The sequence below is a fragment of the Patagioenas fasciata genome, chromosome 21 (assembly GCF_037038585.1).
Source record: "Patagioenas fasciata isolate bPatFas1 chromosome 21, bPatFas1.hap1, whole genome shotgun sequence".
NCBI lineage: Eukaryota > Metazoa > Chordata > Aves > Columbiformes > Columbidae > Patagioenas > Patagioenas fasciata.
In genome coordinates, this window is record NC_092540.1 from 3,043,559 (window position 1) to 3,063,240 (window position 19,682).

The 19,682-nt window shown below is 48.8% G+C and overlaps 2 protein-coding genes across 2 annotated transcripts; both read right to left on the bottom strand.

Annotated features, from left to right (window-relative positions):
• Positions 1–5,664: 5,664 nt before the first annotated feature.
• On the bottom strand, positions 5,665–13,435 carry C21H1orf116 (chromosome 21 C1orf116 homolog). Its single transcript, XM_065854548.2, has 4 exons — positions 12,692–13,435; positions 9,646–9,776; positions 8,172–8,349; positions 5,665–7,700 (listed from the first exon to the last, which is right to left on the bottom strand). The coding sequence occupies exons 2-4, from the start codon at positions 9,736–9,738 to the stop codon at positions 6,481–6,483; spliced, it is 1,491 nt and encodes a 496-aa protein (XP_065710620.1). The 5' UTR covers positions 9,739–9,776; positions 12,692–13,435; the 3' UTR covers positions 5,665–6,480.
• Positions 13,436–15,548: 2,113 nt separating this feature from the next.
• Positions 15,549–19,639, bottom strand: YOD1 (YOD1 deubiquitinase). Its single transcript, XM_065854645.2, has 2 exons — positions 19,387–19,639; positions 15,549–18,640 (listed from the first exon to the last, which is right to left on the bottom strand). The coding sequence occupies exons 1-2, from the start codon at positions 19,592–19,594 to the stop codon at positions 17,934–17,936; spliced, it is 915 nt and encodes a 304-aa protein (XP_065710717.1). The 5' UTR covers positions 19,595–19,639; the 3' UTR covers positions 15,549–17,933.
• Between the last annotated feature and the right edge of the window lie 43 nt (positions 19,640–19,682).

Consider the following 19,682-nt stretch of genomic DNA (forward strand, 5'->3'; position numbering starts at 1 on the left):
GATCATTTCTGCTTTGAAGGCTGTTAGAAAACAATCCCAGCAATGAGAACAAAACAAGTGATGATGCTGGGCTGGTACAAGTGCTGCTTAACCAACAAGCACCTTTTTGTAGTCTGGTCTTTCTCCATGAGCATGATTGTGTCAGATCATTGCAGCCGGGCTTGGCTGAGCTGAGTTACCAAGCAGCTAAATAGACCCAAGTTGAGAAATCACGCTGGTGTATCACTAAGGCACAGGGGTTTTACCTGAAAATATCTTTAATGCACTTAATAAGTTGCTATTTCGTGGTGATTAATTTATCTCTAAATTTTATCCAGCCACATTTTAACCATTGCATCCTTCAAATTTGTCAGGAAAGGCACCATCACCCATCACCAAACCCAGAGCTTTGCACAGGTACAACCAAACCCCTGGGCATGTTTGGGGCTTGGTTCATTGTGAGCAATTATGGTTTGTTCTGTGACAATGGCCACGCTCGGCACCTCGCAGGACCTGAAGATACAACTAAGGACAGTTTGTTCACTCACGCACACACAATCCCTCTTCTGCACTAACCAAATAATCTTAATCAAGAGAAGCGTAGATGTGGCGACAGTAATTTCAAAACTATGTAGGCATGGCTGCAGTTGTGTTATCGTGAGGGACTTTGGTCTGGTTTTCCTTCCAATAAAAATGATTGATTGAAAATAAACATCTACTGGTGGCATTTCTGAGAACAGCCTGGGCTGGCTCCAGGCTGTGCAGGGTGGGAGAAGCGGCGTGTGGTTCAGGGTGTCCACGGCAGAGTTGATAGAAATGACTTTGTTCTGACCCGATGGTGTGCTGGTAGGATCCGAAGGTCTTGCTCTTCCCCTCCTCGAGTGCAAGCACGCTTTGAAGATGGATTATTTTGTGTAAGTGAGTCACTGAAACACTTTTGAATCTCCCTGGGTGAAGATAAACCTCTGCTAAGCCGTTTTGCTTTCTTTATCAAGATATGATTACTTATATTGCAGCAATTGTTTCATACTAAACCTGTGTGATAAACTTCCCAATATTGATTAGGCTTCAGCAGAATTTATTGACCTAAGGACATTTATTACCGCATCAATGGCAAAGCAATAGAATTGCCCTTATATTAGCGATAAGATGTGACACACAAAAGTGGTGGTGGGAAACCAGTAAGGCTGCTCAGTGTCATTTCTCCATGCTACAAATGTGGCTGAAATGCTTATTCTGGAGGACCAAGCACGTGCTGCCATGGGGGTGAAGCTGAGACCCCCAGTGAGGACCAAGCACTGTGGGGACCTGCAGCTGCCCTGGGGACACCCCAGCTCTGGAGATGGACCAAAGGGGCTGGGAGAAAATTTACACCCCTGATTTGGGAAGTGTTCTGTGCCTTCGAAGGTTCTTGTAGTTGTTTTATTGCTTCTGATAAGGCAAAGCCTCTCTACATCCGCAGCAATGTTAATAATTCACGTTAACTGTGGTACTAGCTTAATTACCGCATACCTGTTCCTCTTTTCCTAAACCATTCATATGGCCACAGTACTGGGGAAGGCAAATTCCCCTCTGCTGAGCACCCCCATCCTTTCCCCTGGGTATGGGTCTGAGCTGGATGTGCAGGCGGGGAGAGGCACAGGAAGGACTTTGTGCATTATTTCTGATTTACCTTGCGGTTAATGGGGTGTTGGACCCCACGTCCCAAGGCAGAGCGTCAGCAGCAAACCCCCTCGCATCCGCAGACCCCGCTTAGCAGCATCCCTTGCAGCGTTTGTTCCAACCCCTAACCCTCAATGTCCCTCCTGCAAAGGCCCCGGAGCTGCAGAGGCACAGTGCCACCCCGTGTCCGTGTCGCAGCCGGTCACCCGAGGTGGTGTCACAGACCTGATGTTCGCATCTACCTTTGAAACGCGAGTAAAGAGGCTGTTGAGCTCTGCAGAGCTGCCAAGTTTGCTCCCGGTGCAGGTTGGACCTTCTCCCCTGTATCTCTGGGCATGAGGTTCCATCTGCTGGTTTTCTTGGGGATCTGTGAGCAGGGGGACAGCAAGAAGTCCCCAGGCCACAGCTGGCAGATGGGTACAGCTGGCAAACGGGTCTTCTAGAGACTTATTTCATTGTGATTTATTCGGATACGGTTTCCAGACCTCTTTGGGTACAGAGCAGTACCCACCTTTGGCTCCACATTATCCTTCACGTTATTGAAAGGGGCACAACCCATCGCTCGCGGGAAAATAACAAGCACATTGGGGTGTGTTGAAGGTAAAGCAGCAGCATCCCGCTGCTGGCTGGTTAAACACAGGCACAAGGAGTGTGCACTGTGTCACTGGTGGAGCTACCTGTCCCTTTCCCCATCACAGGGTCTGGCATCCCTGGGCTCCTTGTAATAAAATTGATGAATTCAGCTTGGGATTGCTGCATCCCCCAGCAAACTCCATAGCCCACATTTAGATAGAAAGGAGCACAATCACTGGAGAATCGGAAGAAACAGGGGATCCGCACCAGGCAGTGCGGAGTTTGGGGAGGGAGAGATCAAAACCAGCGACAGGCGCAGCGGGATTGCTGTCAAACCAGCTCTCCCGAAAGGAGCCAGTTGAGCCAGGTACTAAGTCCCGAGTTGCTCTGAGGAGCAATGAGGTGGCAAGATGTTTTGGGTGGAGGCCGATCACCTTTGACAGGGGTGATTTGAAGCCGTAATAACAAGCAATCTTATTCACGGCAGCCCTGCTTCCTCACCCATCTGCAACAGGAGCACTCATCTTGGGCTCTGCAGGAGGAACCTGGGTGTCCCAAGCCAACCCCAGCTTTCACAGAATTTGTTCTTCTGGGCTATGCTTGTTAGGGAAATTTATTTTCCTTCCTGTAACGAGCAGGTGCTGGCTGGTGAATCTCTTCCTTATGACCAGTGTGGTGGGCACTGTGGAGCACCAGGCATCGCGCCGGGGCTTTGGGCCAATGTGTTTTACCAATGTACAGTTGTCGGGGTTGCTGTCAGCATCTCAGCACAGCTTGTCCACTCAGAGTTGATCTGAATAAATCACAGCCACCCCTATTTGCCCTGCAGTGCAAGCAGGAGTTAATGATTAAACTCTAGCTGGGGCAGTGTTCTTGGAACAAGGGAGATATGTGATCATTGCGCATAGAAGCCTGTGCAAGGAACGACAGTGACCCTTTCTGTCTCTTGCTAGACTTCAGATTAAAGGACATTTGGAAAGAAAGAACAGCTGAGATCTTTGGCAAGCAGGAGCTCTGCTAAGGGTGGTCTGGTGGCTCACTGAGCCCAAACTGGTGGTTGATGTGGCAAGGGCAGAGCACACAGTAGGAATGAGGAACATTGCATCTAGTTTGGCTTTGAGATACCAGGTAGATTTGCATGGCTGGTAAGTAAAGCAAAACAAACCCAGCCCAGGTTTGATGTTCCCCAGCTGGAGACGTGTTGGGCCAGCAGTAACCAACCCACCTCTGCCCTCCTGTGGGACACCAGCCCCAAGGCTCCCTGCTGACACCCACACCGGAGCTGCTGCTCAGTGACAAAATCTGTCATTAAGGTGACCAATATCTCCTGGAGACTTTGGCCCAGTACAGCTGACATTCTTTGATACTGCCAGAATTTAACAAACTTCTCCTGAATTTGATGTTTGTAATGAAAGATGTGCGCAAGAATGCTTTTAATTGGGATAGTAGGTCTTGACATGCTCATGTAGACATGGAAATGATATGTCTGAGCCGGTATGGGACTGATAGTTAAGGAGGAGACGAATACTCGATGCAAAATGCAAAGCTGAGTGTTTTCTTTGGGTCTTCTCTAACATCACTGCACTGTGTACACACCGTCTGTAGAATCTGCATTAAGGCATTGAGGGCGCATTTATCAGCTCTTCAGGTTACTTCTGAAATACTATCATCTCTCTTCAGGGCTGTTTTCTTGGCTGGGGTCTGCTGTGGTTTTTGCCTTCCAGGTACAAATCAAGCATATTATTCCCAGAATTAAGTAGCACGTGGGCTACTTTCAGAAGTACCCAGAGCCCAGGAGCTCAGCTGGAGTTTGGCTCAACCTGGAGGCAGATTTTATTTCTGTTCTTGCCTTTCTCCTGCCCATCTCCCAGACACCCCCAAATGCCATTAATAGGCAGGAACAGCCTTTCTCTTGCCTCTCTGTGGGAAGAGCAGCATTGCTGCAGCATCTCCTCACACCAGCCGTGTGGGATGGAGGACCACAGCTGGGGCAACCAGGAACTCATCTGCTTGCCCACCAGCTTTTCCCCCTTATACAAGAGAGCCTCATCACCCCATTTGGGCTCCTGTTAGTCTGCAAATTGAGGCTGTTTTGGCTGCTCCTCCATCAGGTGATGGTGGGATCTCAGGGGGTCTTGGTTGAGGAGTTGCTGGAGACTCTGCTGATGAGAGATGCGGGCTAGAGCAAAGGTAAATCTCTTTCTTGGAGACTGTGGATCATGGGTTTTATCAGAGCAGAAGAGTTTTGCTCCCTGTGGTCCTCGGGGAGAATTTATCTGTGTGTCTTTAAATGTAAAGTTGCTGTGAGTGATGCTGCTTCCCAGCCCTCTCTGCAAACAAAAAGGGGGAATATCTGAGTGAACTGACAGACTGGAATGGGCCCAAAGTGCAGAGAGGCAGCAGGAGACGTTCCCACCCAGCGCTGTGCTCCTCAGGCTGGAGACTTTCAAGTGCAAATGACTGAATTTAAAGGCAGGGAGAGTGCAGTGTAAATGAAAGAGGAGAGGAAAATGCAAGATCAAGCTCTGAGTGAAGGGGTCAGCCCTCAGAAGGCGGCTCTTGCAAGAGATCTGGTAACCCCATCTTTTATGGACTGGTGTCTTTCTAGAACAGATTTGCTTGTTCCAAGCAGAAGGTGTTTCCTTCAGGGCTCCCAGCTCCTCCAGTAAGACCAGAGCTCTCTCATCCCTGTCCCATCCACCAGCCCCCTGTAGAAATACCATAGAGAAAGAAAACTTAGCAGGCATCCATGGATAAGTTTGTCAGGACTGAGCTTTCTATTCTCTTCTAAACCTGTGTGGATTTTGCCCTCCCCTTCTTTCTGTCCAAAACCAAAGCTCGGCACATGCCTTTTTGGAGAGGAATTCAAAGCCGGCTCTGGGTATTGCCAGTAAAAGCCTGTTTAGTATTCACAACACTGTCTTTAAAAGCTGATTGTACTGCAAGGTCGGCGATGAAAATGCTCAAGCGCAACTTTATCTTAATGCTGCAAGCAGTTAATTAACATAAGTAAATTGTTTAGTGTAATTGCCTCCACGGGTCAGCCCCTCTCGCTAAAGGAAACCTACATTAGTTTTGAAATTAAATTGCCCGTTAGGACCAAAGGCGCTTGCTTTATTAGCAGAGGCGCTCTCTAGATGTCCAAAACTGAAAGCCAGGATTGCATGGAGGATTATTTTTTGGTGAAGAAATTTAAATGATCCTTTCAAGCTAAGCTGTTAGTGTGGCTTCTCAACCACCACAGCTGCTATGGGAGATGGTGCAGGCTGGAAGGGATCGACTGGAGCATTGGCAGATCCCATGTCACCCATCCCAGCCTGGCAATGCTGTAGCAGACTTTGCACCTGCTTATTGTAGTGGAAGACAAGACAAACTGAAGGTTAGAACTCATCATTTAGCTTTACCAGAGCTTTGATTGCAACACGAGAGTAAACCTGTATTGTGCAGTCATTTTCTCATCATATACAAGTTTATTACAGAAATAAGCCACCTTTGTTCTGAAAGGGGCACAGCATAAATGTTGACAGCATCAGCTGGGTCTGCAAGGTGTGAGGAGAGTTTGAGAGGGAATGAAATGGTGTTGTCTCAGATCTGCATCTCTGTCTTGTTTTGGGCAGCACTTCTGTCACCAACACAGAGTCCATCACTTCTTCACTGTCCCTTCATGCTGGATGTTTGTGCTATATCCAGGGTGTCGGGGCTGGATGTGAGAGCAGGCAGAGGTGACGGTGGGACTGGGCACTTGAGCATGGGGAGCGTTGCTGAGCCCCCTCTGGTGTCCCTTGGTCTGGCACCTTTCTGTTTGGCAGTTGTGGCTCTTGGGAGGCACTTATCTCTGGCACATGAGTGCTCAGGCCCATAGGCTTTTGATAAATTTAACAAAACCCCATCAAATCCTAAAGGAGCAGCAGAGTCCTGCAGTTCTTCCTGGAGAGGCTTTATCCACGGAGAACCTCTTTTAAAAGAAGTCAAAACCTTAGATCCATGTCTTCCCTGTTGTGATGAATCCCCAAATGACCCTGTAGGAGAATATGTTCCATCCACATGCTGAGTGATGCTTTATATAAATAGCTTATAGACACTTGCTATATACAAAATACTATGTACATGTGGCATTACTTTATTTGGTGTGAAGCTCCGAATACCTCTCATGGTGCTGCTCCCAAGATGCTGGGGCAGGAGATCACAGCAGAAGATGCTTATGGTTGTGGTACCTGGATCCAGGATGAAAAGCCCTTTCTCCAGCAGCCCCATCACTTTGTGGGGCTACTCCTTCAGCAGGCCCAGCTTCTTCAGCGCCTCTCGCCGGTTCTCATCCGTCGTGTCCTTGGGGGAAATCTTCACGCTGACAGAGGAGCGGGGTGGCCTGGGGAAGCTCTGCAGAGGGTGGGATCGCCACTTACTGCTCTTCTCTGGCTCCACCTTCTCCACGGGCTCCTTTAGACCAGCAAAGTCCTTCCCTGCCCCAAGGGAAACTGGCCGGGGGCGGCTGCTCCTGAGGAAGCTCGGGGCGAGCCGCTCGATGAAGGACATCTTGCCCAGGGAGCTGCTGCTCTTGACGTTCTGCTCCTTGGTGCTGCTCATGTAGCTGCTCAGCCCCACGCCAGAGCGTTCCAGGGTGTTGGATTTGAAGTTCATCTGTCGGATGCCCGGTACCGACCTCTCTGCCATGCTGCGTTGTGCCCCGGGCTCTTCAGGAACGGGGAATGGCATCTCTTTTGTTTGGGCTTGCATGGTAGGTTGAAGGTGGCTACTGGGTTCCCTCTTGTCCTGGGACAATCCAAGCTTCTCCAAGGCCTCCTGATGAGCTTTCTCCCTCTCCTTGGGGTCAAGGTGCCCTGAATTCACTTTTTCGGCAGCGGTGTTGCTGGCAGAGCTGGATGAGGACAACAGTGGTGCTTTCACCTTCTGGCCAGGTTCTGTGGCCAGCGGCACTGGGCTGTTTTTGCTGCTTTTTAGGATAATATTTGGTGGCAATTTCCGTGGCTTGGGGGCAGTTGGAGGCCCACGCTTGGCATCTGGGTCCTGAGGGGCCTCTTCCACTGCGGATTTCTCTGGCTGGCCCCAGTTAGTCCAAGTCTTGGTCTCCTTGGCTGTTTCCCTCTTGGCATCCGAGCGATTGCTCCGTGACCACTCGAGGCTCACCAGGTCATCCTGGAAGGGATCTGGAGGTTGGATAACCAAAGATCCCAGGGACTTTGTCTGGCTTCTTGTGTTGTCTTGGTCAAGCCTGTTGTCCTTGGCCATCTCCTGTGATTTACCCCCTGGCACTGGGTCCTCCACTGTGCAGACAGTCACTTTGCTCTCAGAAGCTCTGTTTGCTCTTTGTGCTGTTGCCACAGTGATGTTCCTTGGAAGGCTGTGATAGCCTGGGCTTGGAGCCGCTGGTGGAGTCGAGCTTGAGAAGGCAGAGATGTCCTTGGCACTCCTCTGTTCGGCTGCACGCTGCTGACCTACGCTTGGAGCGGGAGCCCCGTTTTCCAAATCTAGGCAAAGAGAGAGATGTGAAGCCATGCAGCACACAGGACACCTTCCAGTCTGCAAAATACACTTCTTCACACCTGCTAAGCCCCTGCAGCCATGGCAGAGTAATTGCACCCAGAGAGTTTACCCTGACCCCAGCTAACGTGCCGTCGCTAAGCAAGCGGATGCTTTGGATTTGTCAAAGCGCGTGTTGAGCAAGGAGCCTTCTTAGTCTGTGTGAGCCTGTTCAGAGCACCAGCAAAGATGCTCTCTCCTGCAGTGCTGCTGCCAGCAGCTCCCACGCACCAAAAAATGCAGTTGCTGCCCTCCCCATATCGCTGCATCCAGCCACCGCTCACCAGAGTGACAAAAACAAGCTGCTTTAGCTTCTCCCATGTATGAAACTGGGGCCATGCTCCCTCCCTACCAAGGGAACGCAGCCCAGCCTGAAAGTCCCTTTGCAAACAAGGCTGGAGCATCAGTTTCCAGCTCACCCTGGGGGAGGGGGTCTCTTTTTGGCCGTGTCCCAGGCAGCTTGGAGGGCTCCACATAGTCGGTGTCATCGGTAGAGACCCCGCTGTCTGCTTCTGCATCCAATGAGCCGATAGTTTCTTCTAAGAACATCAAGCACTCTTTCTCTTCCACAGATAAGTAGTCGTAGCTGTTATCGCTCTGGAAAGGAAAAAAGCAGCCCAGGTAGGAGGCAGAGGTGTGGTGTTATTCACAGCCCTGGCCAGTGACTATTCAAAAACTGATACCTGCAGCTATAGAAAACTAGACAACTTCCTCTAAATATTTAGATACTTAAAGACCATTTTTATATTACCCTACTATGAACACCAGAAGATGGATCATTCTTAACTTGGAAACTTGGTCTCTACCTTTTAGTTCTTTAGTTTACTTTGAAATATGAGCAGATAGGTTACATGGGCGGTCTATAGATACAGACATCTATACTGATCGGCAATGCTGTATCTTAGAAACTTGTATAAATATCAGAAATCCTGAAAGCTTATCTGTGGGTGGTGGTCTCCTTGTTCTCCTATTCATACCCCAGCTTCAAAATCAGTATGGTAAGATCCTGTTTAGTTGTTGTTGTATTTCAAGTATCATGAGCTATGATTGCTGTGGAAGTGCCAAGTTACAAGGTGACACGTGCAATATATAATGAAAAAAATGAAGTGCAGGAAAGGATGGAGTGTGGATCAGATCAATAAGCACAGAGAAGTTGTTGCAGGTGAAGCTGTTTTGCAGAGAAACACCTGTCCAAATCTTTTACCATGCAATATTGCAACCAGTTTTTCCATCCCTAATAAATTTCTGAGGGTTTGGTTCTGGTTTGCAATACATCAAATGGGAAACCTGTCCAGGACCGAGTGTTGCGCTTACACGTATCAATTAGGCTCCAAGTCAGACAGGATGTAATTAGTCCATCAATCTTGGAATCAGTGTTTGGAGACAAACAAGCTCTAATGGACAGAGAAAAATTACGCATCTACACCCATGGTCCAAACTCACCTCTGCCTTAACTGGGAAATTAATCTCTTGTCAGCTGGGAGGAGTACGGCCCGCTGGTTTTTCCAGGTGAAATCACCCTGTTGGAACCAGACTGACCCAGTTCTCCAACTGGTCTCACTGGGGAGCTCACCAGGCTCCCCGTGCACCCTCTGTCTCTGCATCTCCGAGCGATGCAGGAGCCGCTGGGCTCTCAGGGTCATTTCCCCAAGGACACCTCGCAGGAGCGGAGGAGAAGTGGTAGGACGGAAAGTCTGAGGTTGCTTTGGGGCAGGAATTGAGTTGGTCCTTGTACTCCCTTAGCGTGGGGCTGCATCAGAGCCCTCGGGTCCTTCCAAAGCACTGATGGAGCGCGGTTTTGAGCAGAGATCAGACCAAACTCCTTCCTCAGCCACCGAGAGGGGTGAGTTGAGCCCCTGCCGTGCCCAGGCTGGGTCCAACGGGGTTACTTACACGCTGCGAGTGGTTGGAGGCTGTGCTGACCATGCTGTCGCAGCTGCCAGAGTTGCAGCCGGCCATCCCCAGCCCCAGCTCCTTCCTAGGCATATCACAGGCTGCGTCCGGCACGGGGGGCAGTATCCCGGCTGAAGCAGAAGAAAGGAGAAGCATTAAGCTGCGAGAACCCTCGGAGTAATGCAAGAAAGGTGGCTCAGCTGGAGGGAGGACAGGCAGGCTGGGAAAATGCTGGATGGATGGATGCAAACGTGCTCGATCCTAGGTTTTTCTCTTTGGGAGAAGGGGCTTTTGAAAAGCATCCTTGGAACTGAAGGTCTCCCCAAAGGAATTGAGAATAGAGGAAGCTTTGGAGCGCCTGTCCACAGCCATCTCATGTTGGTGGTTTAATCATCTCAGGATGAGGTGGTTCCTGAGTGAAGGAAGAGGCTGAAAGCCCAGCTCAGCAGTGATCCCAGCCCAGTGAGATGTTGTCCCTCTACGTACTCCCTGCCGCCAGCTATGCAGCTGAGCTTCTCTCCAACTTGTGAACATGCTGACACAAAGTGCCACTATTTGGTCACAGCCTTGCTATGCTTTGAGGACCCTCTCGGTGAAGCGCTTTCTCCGCCACCCTGCCGGAGGTGTCACAGCTTTGGGGAGGTTCCCCTGGACCTCAGGGTGCATTTGGCATGGTTCGCATGGAGCCAGGCTGCAGAGATGTCCCGTGTCTGTGGGCACGCTGGGGTGTCACAAGCAGCACCCCAATGTTCTCTCTACCCATGGCAATGCAGCCCTGCTGCTGTCTGGGTGCATCCTGTGCCCCCCACACCAGTGGGACCCCAACATGGTCACTGTAGCTGAAAAACAACTGGCCGGGAGTTGAGTTTTGCTCACAGAGTGCACGGCCAAGAGAGCTCTGCTGCCTGCGGGGAGAGGCTGAGCAGCCTCCAAAAGGCGTAATTACTTCTGGATGTAAAGCATTAACCTCCCAAAATTTACTGCCACCGCCAATTAGGTGTTTTCTTCACACGCACCGCCCATCCTTTGGGAGAGAACGGGGCTGCGGAGGCTGATGGCAGCAAAACAAACGCCTGCTCCAACACACACGGACCCACGCGAGAGGGTTTGCTGGGCAGAAGACAGAGGAGCTCTTTGTGCTGTGACCTGGCCGCTCCTGCTTTGCTCTTTTTTTTTGTAGCAGGATCAGGGAATTAGACGGAGAGATAAGTGAGCAAAGCCAGCTGCTTGTTCAGAGTGTTAGACCCTGAAAGAATTCCTTTGTAATTGGAACATGCCGCAAAAATCAGATTTCGACGCCCACGCCCTGACAGATCCGATCTTTCTGCACAGGAGGAGTTTAATATTTCAGTCTCACTTTTGCATTATTTACTGCTTAAATCATATTTCAGTAAACGGTGGGTTTGGAGCAGCAACACCCTTGATTCTTCGAATTTGAATAACTTTATAGTTAGAGCTTCTACTCATCAGAAAGCAGAGACACCATCTGAGTCTGGGGGTTTTTGTAACCTGCACGGCTTTGCCGTGCACCCGCATATTTGCAATGTGGAATATGAGTCTGTTTCCACGCAGCTCGGCTGGGATTACTGCAATGCTCCTCGCTGCCTGCTGCGCAAATTCGGGAGAGCAAAAGGCTCCTGGGGAAGCCGAAGTCTTGCTCAGACTCGACGCCCGCAGCTGGAGCAGCTGTCAGAGCCAAATCCTTGGTGCAAGGCAGCAGGCTGGCCCGCCTCTAATTAGGGGTCTCCACAGAGCTGATTTCTCCATGAGGATGCCCACTGTTAGCAGCTCATCGGAAGAAATCATTTGCTCTCTTTCTAACAGCATTTTCAGGGCCAGAAAGCGGCTGCCCAAGGTTTTGCACCCAGCTCGCAGGGAGGCAAAGTTCAGCCCGGAGCTCGTCCCATACTGGAGGGGATCTACGCAGAAACAAGAAGTTCATTTTCCTGCTCTCTAGTTCTCTGATGCGATTATGGCTCTAACGCGTTTATCCGACTTGGGAAAGAGGGAAAAGCAGCCTTGAAAAAAATCCCAGTGTTTATGATTCAGGAGGATTTCACAGTTCTGCTGAATAACGTGGCAGTTCAGCCACAAACTAAGCTATGACCGAGCATTACAATTAAAAGACGTGGTACTTGAGAAGCTCTTTTCCAATGGTTTATATCTTCCCCCACTAAAAAAAAAACACTTTTAGAAGAAGCTATTTTTTTAATCTAAAATAAAAGGTCAGTTTATGCAGCTTTTGTCACAGCTGCCATAACTGTCCTTCACAAAGCTCACTGAACCCTCAAACATCAAAGAGGTGCTGGGTAGCAATTAATGTTAATTGCTTTATATGAGCAGCCTACTTTCTTTTTAAGCCCAGGACTACTACAAGCAACTCTACCAAGGCTCTCCAGCAATGTTAAAGAACCTGGGTTAGTTTTGCTGTCTAAAGCAGAGGAGCTGTAATGCCTCCACCAGCAAAGAGCTTTATCCTGGCCAGCTTGAAACAACAAAAACAAAGCAAAACCCCCTTTGCAGGTCCCATCTCGGCAGCTTCTGCTCTGCAGCAGGATGGATCCCACCCTGGGGTGAAAGGAGACTTTGGCAGCAGATCTGCAGTTCCTCCTATTTAAACAAGTAAATCAAGTGCACGGAGCATTTGCCTGAGCTGTTTGGTCTCCCCAGCTTTCCTCCCGCTGCCGCCCCATCCATCTTCACTGCTGCCGCCTCCTGTGCCACCTCCACCGCGCTTTTTCCCCTTCCCAAGCAAAGCCCATCTGTAGCCCCACGGGTGCCCAGAGCCCCGTGTCCCCCCCTGGCAAAGACACCCAGCCCTCCACCCACAGCCCGTTCAGCAGGAAAAGGACAGAAAGCAAAAGACAAGAAGGAATAGAGATGATGATGATGATGATTATTATTATTATTATTATTATATTTTTTCTTTTTTACCAGTTCGTCTGTCGTTCCACGTTGCCCAAGTCCTTGTCCCTGCCGTGCCTACCCCAGGACTTCTTTACTTTTCCGGGCTAACCAAACAGAGCCGGGTTACATATTAACTCACCTTCCCAGCGGAGATAAGGCTGTGTGGGTGCTGGCAGATCCGTGCTCACAGGTGAGTCCCTGGCCCCTCACCTGCAGCACTGAGAGAAACTCATCTGCACCCCTGCTCCAGGCTGGGGGCACAGCACGGCCGAGCCCCTAAAACAGCTTCATATTCTGACCTGAAGCAGCTGGGTCCCTGTGTCCCGTGCTCTCCAGCAGCCCTGCCCAAGCGGTTTTGCTCCAGGTTGCAGAGGCGCAGGCAGCGCAGGGTGCCGGGGAGGCTGCGGGCAGCTGGGCTCGGTACCACCCAGCTCGCTCACTTCCCTGCTCAAGCTGATGGCCTCTGATGTCCTCACACGGGTTTCGCTCCTTAATCCGCCAGCCTGTTCTGCCGCATTGCTGCTCGCTGACACGCCGGGGAGCCCAACACGCTGCCCTGACCAAAGCGCTTTTGTACGTAGTAATTAAGTCCTTTCGCTGGGTGTTTGCAGCGGGTGCTGCTGAAGGCATCGCCCCCACGACAGGTTTATTCTCTTTGGTGGTTTTGTGCATGAGGTCCCTCAGCTCAGGGTAAGACCCGGTTCCTTCTTGGCTCTAAAAGCAGATCGTTGATGGGACGGGTATATACTTGCATATCACCAAAGTTATCCCAAGAGACTGAAAGTTTGCCACCTGTAAGGAGATTCTTGTAAAGATGGGGAAAAAGCTGTTTTAGAAGCAGCTGGGAGAACTGCAGTGATTTGTTATTGCCCTGACTTCGGGCTCTCCTATTAAAATTAGACTTTTTATCTCTGATAAACAATGCTTAGGTCATTGTTCCCCCCCACCCATAGCACAGACTTGTATCTGCTCTGCAAGGTGTTCCTCATTGGGTTACTATAAATACGCAGTAAACTTTCAGGACTGATACAGCCACTAGATTCATTCAAGTTTTTGTGTTTAAATGATTTTTTTGTTAGGAGAAGAAGGAGGTTGTGTTGCAATGTGTGTTCCCTGCTACACAGAACAGGGAAGTGGAACCAGGGGTTATTTAAAGCCATGGAAGGATGGAGGGAAAGCAGAAGAGCCCCAGCTGTGCCCTGTTACAAAGGGAACATGTGCTGAGGAGTAAATCAAGCAGCTGGAGGTTCCTGGAGCCCCAACCAGCCTGTGCAAAGCTGAGAGATGTGGTAGCACAAGGGCTTAAATCTCAGCAATAAACCGGATAGAATTGCTATCTGCAGGGCTCTGCCTAACTCAGGAAAACATCATGATTTATTAAGAGAAGTCTTGAGCTTCTCTGAATCAGATGCACAGACAGAACCTGTTCTTTTCTCACATTCCTCTTCCTCCAACGAATATAAATAGCGACAACCCAAAATAAAGAGTGATTTCATATGGACGGCATGAAGTATATGCAAGTAGTGGAGTGATGCAGAGAAAACTCCACAGTGCCGTGAAAGGACTTTGGCATGTTAACAGACCTGTCGTGCCTCGCCCTGTTCACAAACAACAGAACAGAAGTGATTCAGTCCTGGCCCCGAAGGAAACGCATCCGTGCGGCGTCACCGATAAGATACCTGTCCGGGTAATGACATTTATTTGACTCTGGGGGACTGTTGGACACTTTCCTTAGACCAAATTGTGTGTACAGTACGTATGCTGACAAATCACTTATGAAAAATACTAGGGAGTTAATGTCTAGTGTTACACAGCAGTTTAGAGAAGTAATTAAATCTTAATATGGCTGGGAAGTAAGCAAGGAAACCTATTTATTATCCCTGTTTTACAGAAAAGAGGTAGAGAAGCGTGGTGATGTGTTTCCATAGCCTGGTTAGCATTAACTCCACATCAGCAATGAGGAGGCGGCTCTCAAGGTAAAATACAGTTCCCCAATGTTTTCCCCAAGGCTTTAATTAAAAATCATAGAGAAGGACACTGCAATCTTGGACAACCTGGTTCTGTTGACTGCCCTATCGCATTCTTTTGCCTCCTCAGACTAAAAGGCGTGAAAAAAATATTGATTTCAGCCCATTCTAAGTGATCTTATTCTGCAAAACCACAATAGCAGTTCTACAGCTGGCCACATAGTTTGATATAAAACGCAGGCAGGCGTTTCATTTGTGTGATTAGGAGCTGTAATTCTCCAAATAGCAAGCTGAAAACTTTTTGTTCCTCTTACCCAAGAGTTTGTAAAACTCTTTGTAAAATACGGTCATGAAAGGCCAGGCAATTAGTGCATTAGGCTCTTCTTTAATTAAGGGAATTTAGTGCTGGTGAAACAGCCAGCCTGGAACCAGGAAACCAGAATTCTTTCAATTCAAGCTCCAAACAGATTGGTAAAATCTGTTGGTAAACACAGATTGGTAAAACAATCCCAACAACCTGGCTTTTAATTTGATTTATTTTTAATTGCAGTAGCCAGGGCCCGTTTAGTCCCCACGCTCTGTGCTGAAGCACTCAGTGAGGAAATGAGTGCTCATTTCACATGGGAATAAGAGGACCGGGATTTACTTACAGGCTTTGTGGACTGGGATTGGGCAGGTGACACTTCCTGCTGCTTCCTGAACCCCCTCTGCTCCAAAATATCTGTAACACCTTGATGTAATATTAATAAGAGCTCAGTGTAAGCGCTATTTGTGATGTTCAGTTCATTTTACTCATACCAGGATGCCATTTTTTGATACTTCTGTAATTGTATCAGATGCTGGTAAAAAGCGGAATAATACTTTAAACGTATCTGTATCTCACATTTTAAATAATGTAGATATGTTTTGTTTGGGATGGTTTAGGAGAATCCCACAAGGTTTTCCAACTCACAGGTTACATGTCCTTTGAGTTTGTCAGCACGTAACAGCACCAGCTTTTACACAGATGAATTACAGCAGGTCAGTTGATGTTATTTAACCAAAGAGATTTTATTTTCTAGGCAACGAAAGAAAACATCCAAGCAGTGATATTGACACATCTCCCTCAAACGGAACTGGTTCTCTGTTAGCAGATTCCCAATGCAAACATGATATGGCAAAGCTAAACACTCTGGATTAAATAAAGCTAATTTTTAAAATACTGCAACTGAGGAATACCCAAAAAAAATACTTCTACACGCTTTCGGAAATCCATCCGGGATACAAAGCTAAAAATTGAAGTGTTGCTCCCCAAAAGTCGATGCGTTTGCAAACAATAAATATGCATCTTCCACTTCCCCCGAGGGCAGTCGCCTTGTCCACCTCTCTGAGGTAGCTGTTGGGTCCGTTTTACAGATGGCAAAGGGTGAGGAGCAGCTCCTTGTCCGAGGGGTCTCACCATTCAGCGTGAGAGCTGAGAATACAAGGTAGGATTGACAGTCTCTTGGTCTCAGACAGTATTTCATGTCAAGTAGTTCAAACACAGTGTAATCTTCAAGTTCCTTTGACCTGGCAGGTATTTCTTTAGGTTTATAAGCATCGGTTTTAATGGTTTTGTTTGGTTTTTGTCTCTTTTTTCGTTGTTTTTTTAATCTCCTAATGATAGGCTTAAAGTAAGGCGGGGTTTAACACTGGAAGCTAAGTGTCTATTTCTATAGGTAACTCCCAACAGTGCTAACGTGTGTTTTAATACTGAGTTAAAAAGAAACATGGTCCATAGTGCTCTTAGTGATTCTATTCTTTATACTTAATTATTCATGCCTCAATTTAGCAAAGTACTTCGGTAATTGTGTTCCTTCTTCAGTAAGACCCTCCTGTATTTCAGGGTCCAACTGGGAGCCTCTGCTGAGAACTTCAGTGGAACGCGCTTTTTATAGGAAAGATGATTTTGCTGCACCAGGAGGCCTTTAAAATTGGATCTTGGATGCCACTTGGAAAGCAGGATTATTTCTGCCTCGGTCCAAAGACGCACATTCTTGCTCCCCAGTTGTAAAAGTGCAAGGAAGGTAACTCGAAACAGAGTAACAGAAGAACAGCAGGCTCAGAATATTTTAAAATTCAATTAAACAAACGTGTGGCAGGCATTTCAAAGGAAAAAAAAACAAAAAAATCCCTTTCAGTAATATGCACCTTTACAGCACCTTTTAAAAGACCTCAAAAGCACTTGCTGTTAAGCCTCACAACCCTGCTGTGAGGTGTTAAGATTTATTAAACCCACTTCAACTTCCCTTATTCTGAACAGTACCAGAAGTAGGGCAGTTTATGCAGCTTATTCTGTTCTGGAAATTAAGCTGCACCCTTCATTATCAGAATTAAAGTCTTGCTACTGAACAGTCATCGCTGACAAATCCAACACGTTAAGGCAGATGAAGAAACTTCAAGCCTCCCTTCCGGGATAGCGTTCTGCCCTTCTGAAAAGGGCAAAACTTTTAACCAGTAAAGAGTGAGAACTATACCTTAAAGTGCGAATATACAGTATTCGGAATCTGGTACAGCTTAGTAACACTGTGGCCGCGAAGTCGGCTATAGCCAAGTCAAGTCTGCTTAAATGTATTTAACAGATGCAAATCAAGTCACTTCCCTAACTACTATATTTCCCTCTTGCCAGAATTTCAGACAGTATTATAAAGAAGAATCCAAAGTATTTCAAGAAACATGCCTATGTTCTGATGCAGTGTTAACAAGGGGGTTGGATAGTTATCTTTCAAGCAACTAAATACTACCTACGGAGGATTAATAAGTTTATTCAACACTTCACCATCTACTTGTTAATTTAAAGGCTACCTTAAAGCTTAGAGGCCATTTCTTTCTCTACAGCCACAACTTCACACAAACAATCCATACTATTTCAGATGGTAACATACTATAGGGCAGCTTTGAGAGACTCTTTCCATTAAAAATTGTGCACTGAGTGAGCAGTTTCCCCTGCAAGAACTGCTTGTATGTGCAGAGTCCAATTCCTAGTGTAAGTAATGCTGACACATGTTTCCCAAACTCTTAGATTAAGTTAATTACCCTGAAAACATAATACAGAGAGATTAATTCAGCAACTTAGAGACTAGATTTTTAAGCTAGTGTTGAACGAGCCTGGTTTTGTATGTCGGCTCGGATCACGTACACAGAGATTTTAGAAATCAGGTTTTAGCTGCCAGTGTGTACCACTATACTATAAATTAGCATGTGAGACGCTACCCATTTCAAATCCGTTGGGAAGGTCGCTAAGTGTAACAAACCTGTGCGTCTTGGCCGTCATGAAGTTAATACGCTTTTCAAGCTTTGTGAACGGAATTTTATGATTACATACAGCTTATCAGGAAATCCAGAATTTTATTCCGGATCGGTGAGGTAGTCGATGTAACCATCCTCATGCAGGTGTCACACTTCTCCGAAGTTGGTGTGTCCGGTCTCCTTGGCGTGTTCTCTGGCTTCCACTTGGCCGGTTAGTCCCTTCTGGCACACCATGCATCTCAGCGTAAAGTGATTCACATCCGTGAACTGCCTCTTCCGTCTGGCTTCATCCGCCAACTCCAGCGCTTGTGCGAGAACAACATCATCAGTTGTGGAGAAAATGGTCTGGGGAGGAATGTCCGAGTCGAGGATTTTGCGCTCGAGCGGATCGTAATGAATTCCATCGTAAATTAAAAGCACCCGCTTCGTGTAACCGGCATCTTCCCCAAAACGGTCAATTCTGACTGTCTGCGTGTCCACCACACAGATTTCGCACTGGTAAAATTTGGATAAAATGGACACTTCGATGGCTCCTCCCCAAGTCTCTTCTCTTCTGATCCACTCACAATACTCCCTGTTTGTTTTCCCTAGAACTGCCTCACAGTAAGATTCAGGATCGCTCGCTACTATCTGGGCTATGAGGCTACGCATCTCTGGAGCGCAGGCTGGGTCGTAAACACCTCCCTCCACCACATAGTAGACGCTGGTGAAGAGACAGGAGTTATCCGCCGGAACAACCCTCCTGGTCAGCACAGGCGCGGCTTCCCTCACAGAGTTGGGCATCGTTCTTTTGGCGACTACGGGCGAGTCGGTCTTGGGTTTGGATGTGTCCTCTTCAACTATGAGAGTATCGCCTGGCAAAGAGAGGAGGAGGAAGAATGGTGAGAAATACAGAGGTGGGAGTTCACAGAATCCCAGAGTGTCAGGGGTTGGAAGGGACCTGGAAAGCTCATCCAGTGCAATCTCCCCATGGAGCAGGAACACCCAGCTGAGGTTCCACAGGAAGGTGTCCAGGCGGGTTTGAATGTCTGCAGAGAAGGAGACTCCACAACCTCCCTGGGCAGCCTGGGCCAGGCTCTGACACCCTCACTGGAAAGAAATTTCTTCTCATATTTAGGTAGAACCTCCTGTGTTCCAGTTTGTATCCACTGCCTCTTGTTAAAGGTGATGCTCCTAAAACGGAACGACATGGCTACGTTGTTATTATTAAGGACGGCGTTGTTATTATTAAGGATGGCATTGTTATTATTAAGGATCGCGTTGGCTTTCCTGATGGAAAATAGAAACTGCCAAAACAGCCGGTAGCACCACAACCCGCTGGGTGTAGCTGGTGGGCTCTGCTGTACTCACCTGGTGGGTCCCTGTCCCCGTCCAGCCCCCGGGAGTCCCGCCGTTCTGCCTCCGCACCCCAGGATGTGGCCAAACCCCCCACGGGCGAGCAGAAGCCACCGGCAGCCGCGCCGGGAGGAGGAACCGGTTGGGGATGGGCGTGCTTGGCCGCAGCCTCTTCTAATTAAGGTAATTACACCCGGCGAGGCAGCGGAGGCTACAAAACGCCGGTGCCCGCCCCCCCTTGCACTGCGCAGGCCCCGATTCTCACCCGAGTGGATGCCGAGATCTCCGAGCCGCCGCTCGCCATCGCTGAGGTCCAGGCTCCGCGGCGGGAAGCCGAGCAGGAGGCGCTGCGCCGGGACGGGGACGCCGGTGAGGGCGGCCAGGGCGGCCTGCATGTCGCGGAGGCGGGAGTGGGCGGTGAGGCCGGGCAGCGGGTGCGTCCCGCTCCGGGCCTTGCAGCGCAGCCGCAGCATCCTCGGCGCGGCCGCCGCCGCCCCACCGAACACCCGCCACTTCCGCTTCCGGTCCGCCGCTCCCGCCCAACTCTCGCGAGACCACCCG

Coding starts and splice junctions, on each gene's coding strand:
- C21H1orf116 (XM_065854548.2), bottom strand. CDS start 9,738: ATGCCTAGGAAGGAGCTGGGGCTGGGGATGGCCGGCTGCAACTCTGGC. Junction 8,350..9,645: donor CCTCCAACCACTCGCAGCGT/GTAAGTAACCCC, acceptor TTTCCTTTCCAG/AGCGATAACAGCTACGACTA. Junction 7,701..8,171: donor AAGAGACCCCCTCCCCCAGG/GTGAGCTGGAAA, acceptor CTCTTTGCCTAG/ATTTGGAAAACGGGGCTCCC.
- YOD1 (XM_065854645.2), bottom strand. CDS start 19,594: ATGCTGCGGCTGCGCTGCAAGGCCCGGAGCGGGACGCACCCGCTGCCC. Junction 18,641..19,386: donor AGATCTCGGCATCCACTCGG/GTGAGAATCGGG, acceptor TCTCTTTGCCAG/GCGATACTCTCATAGTTGAA.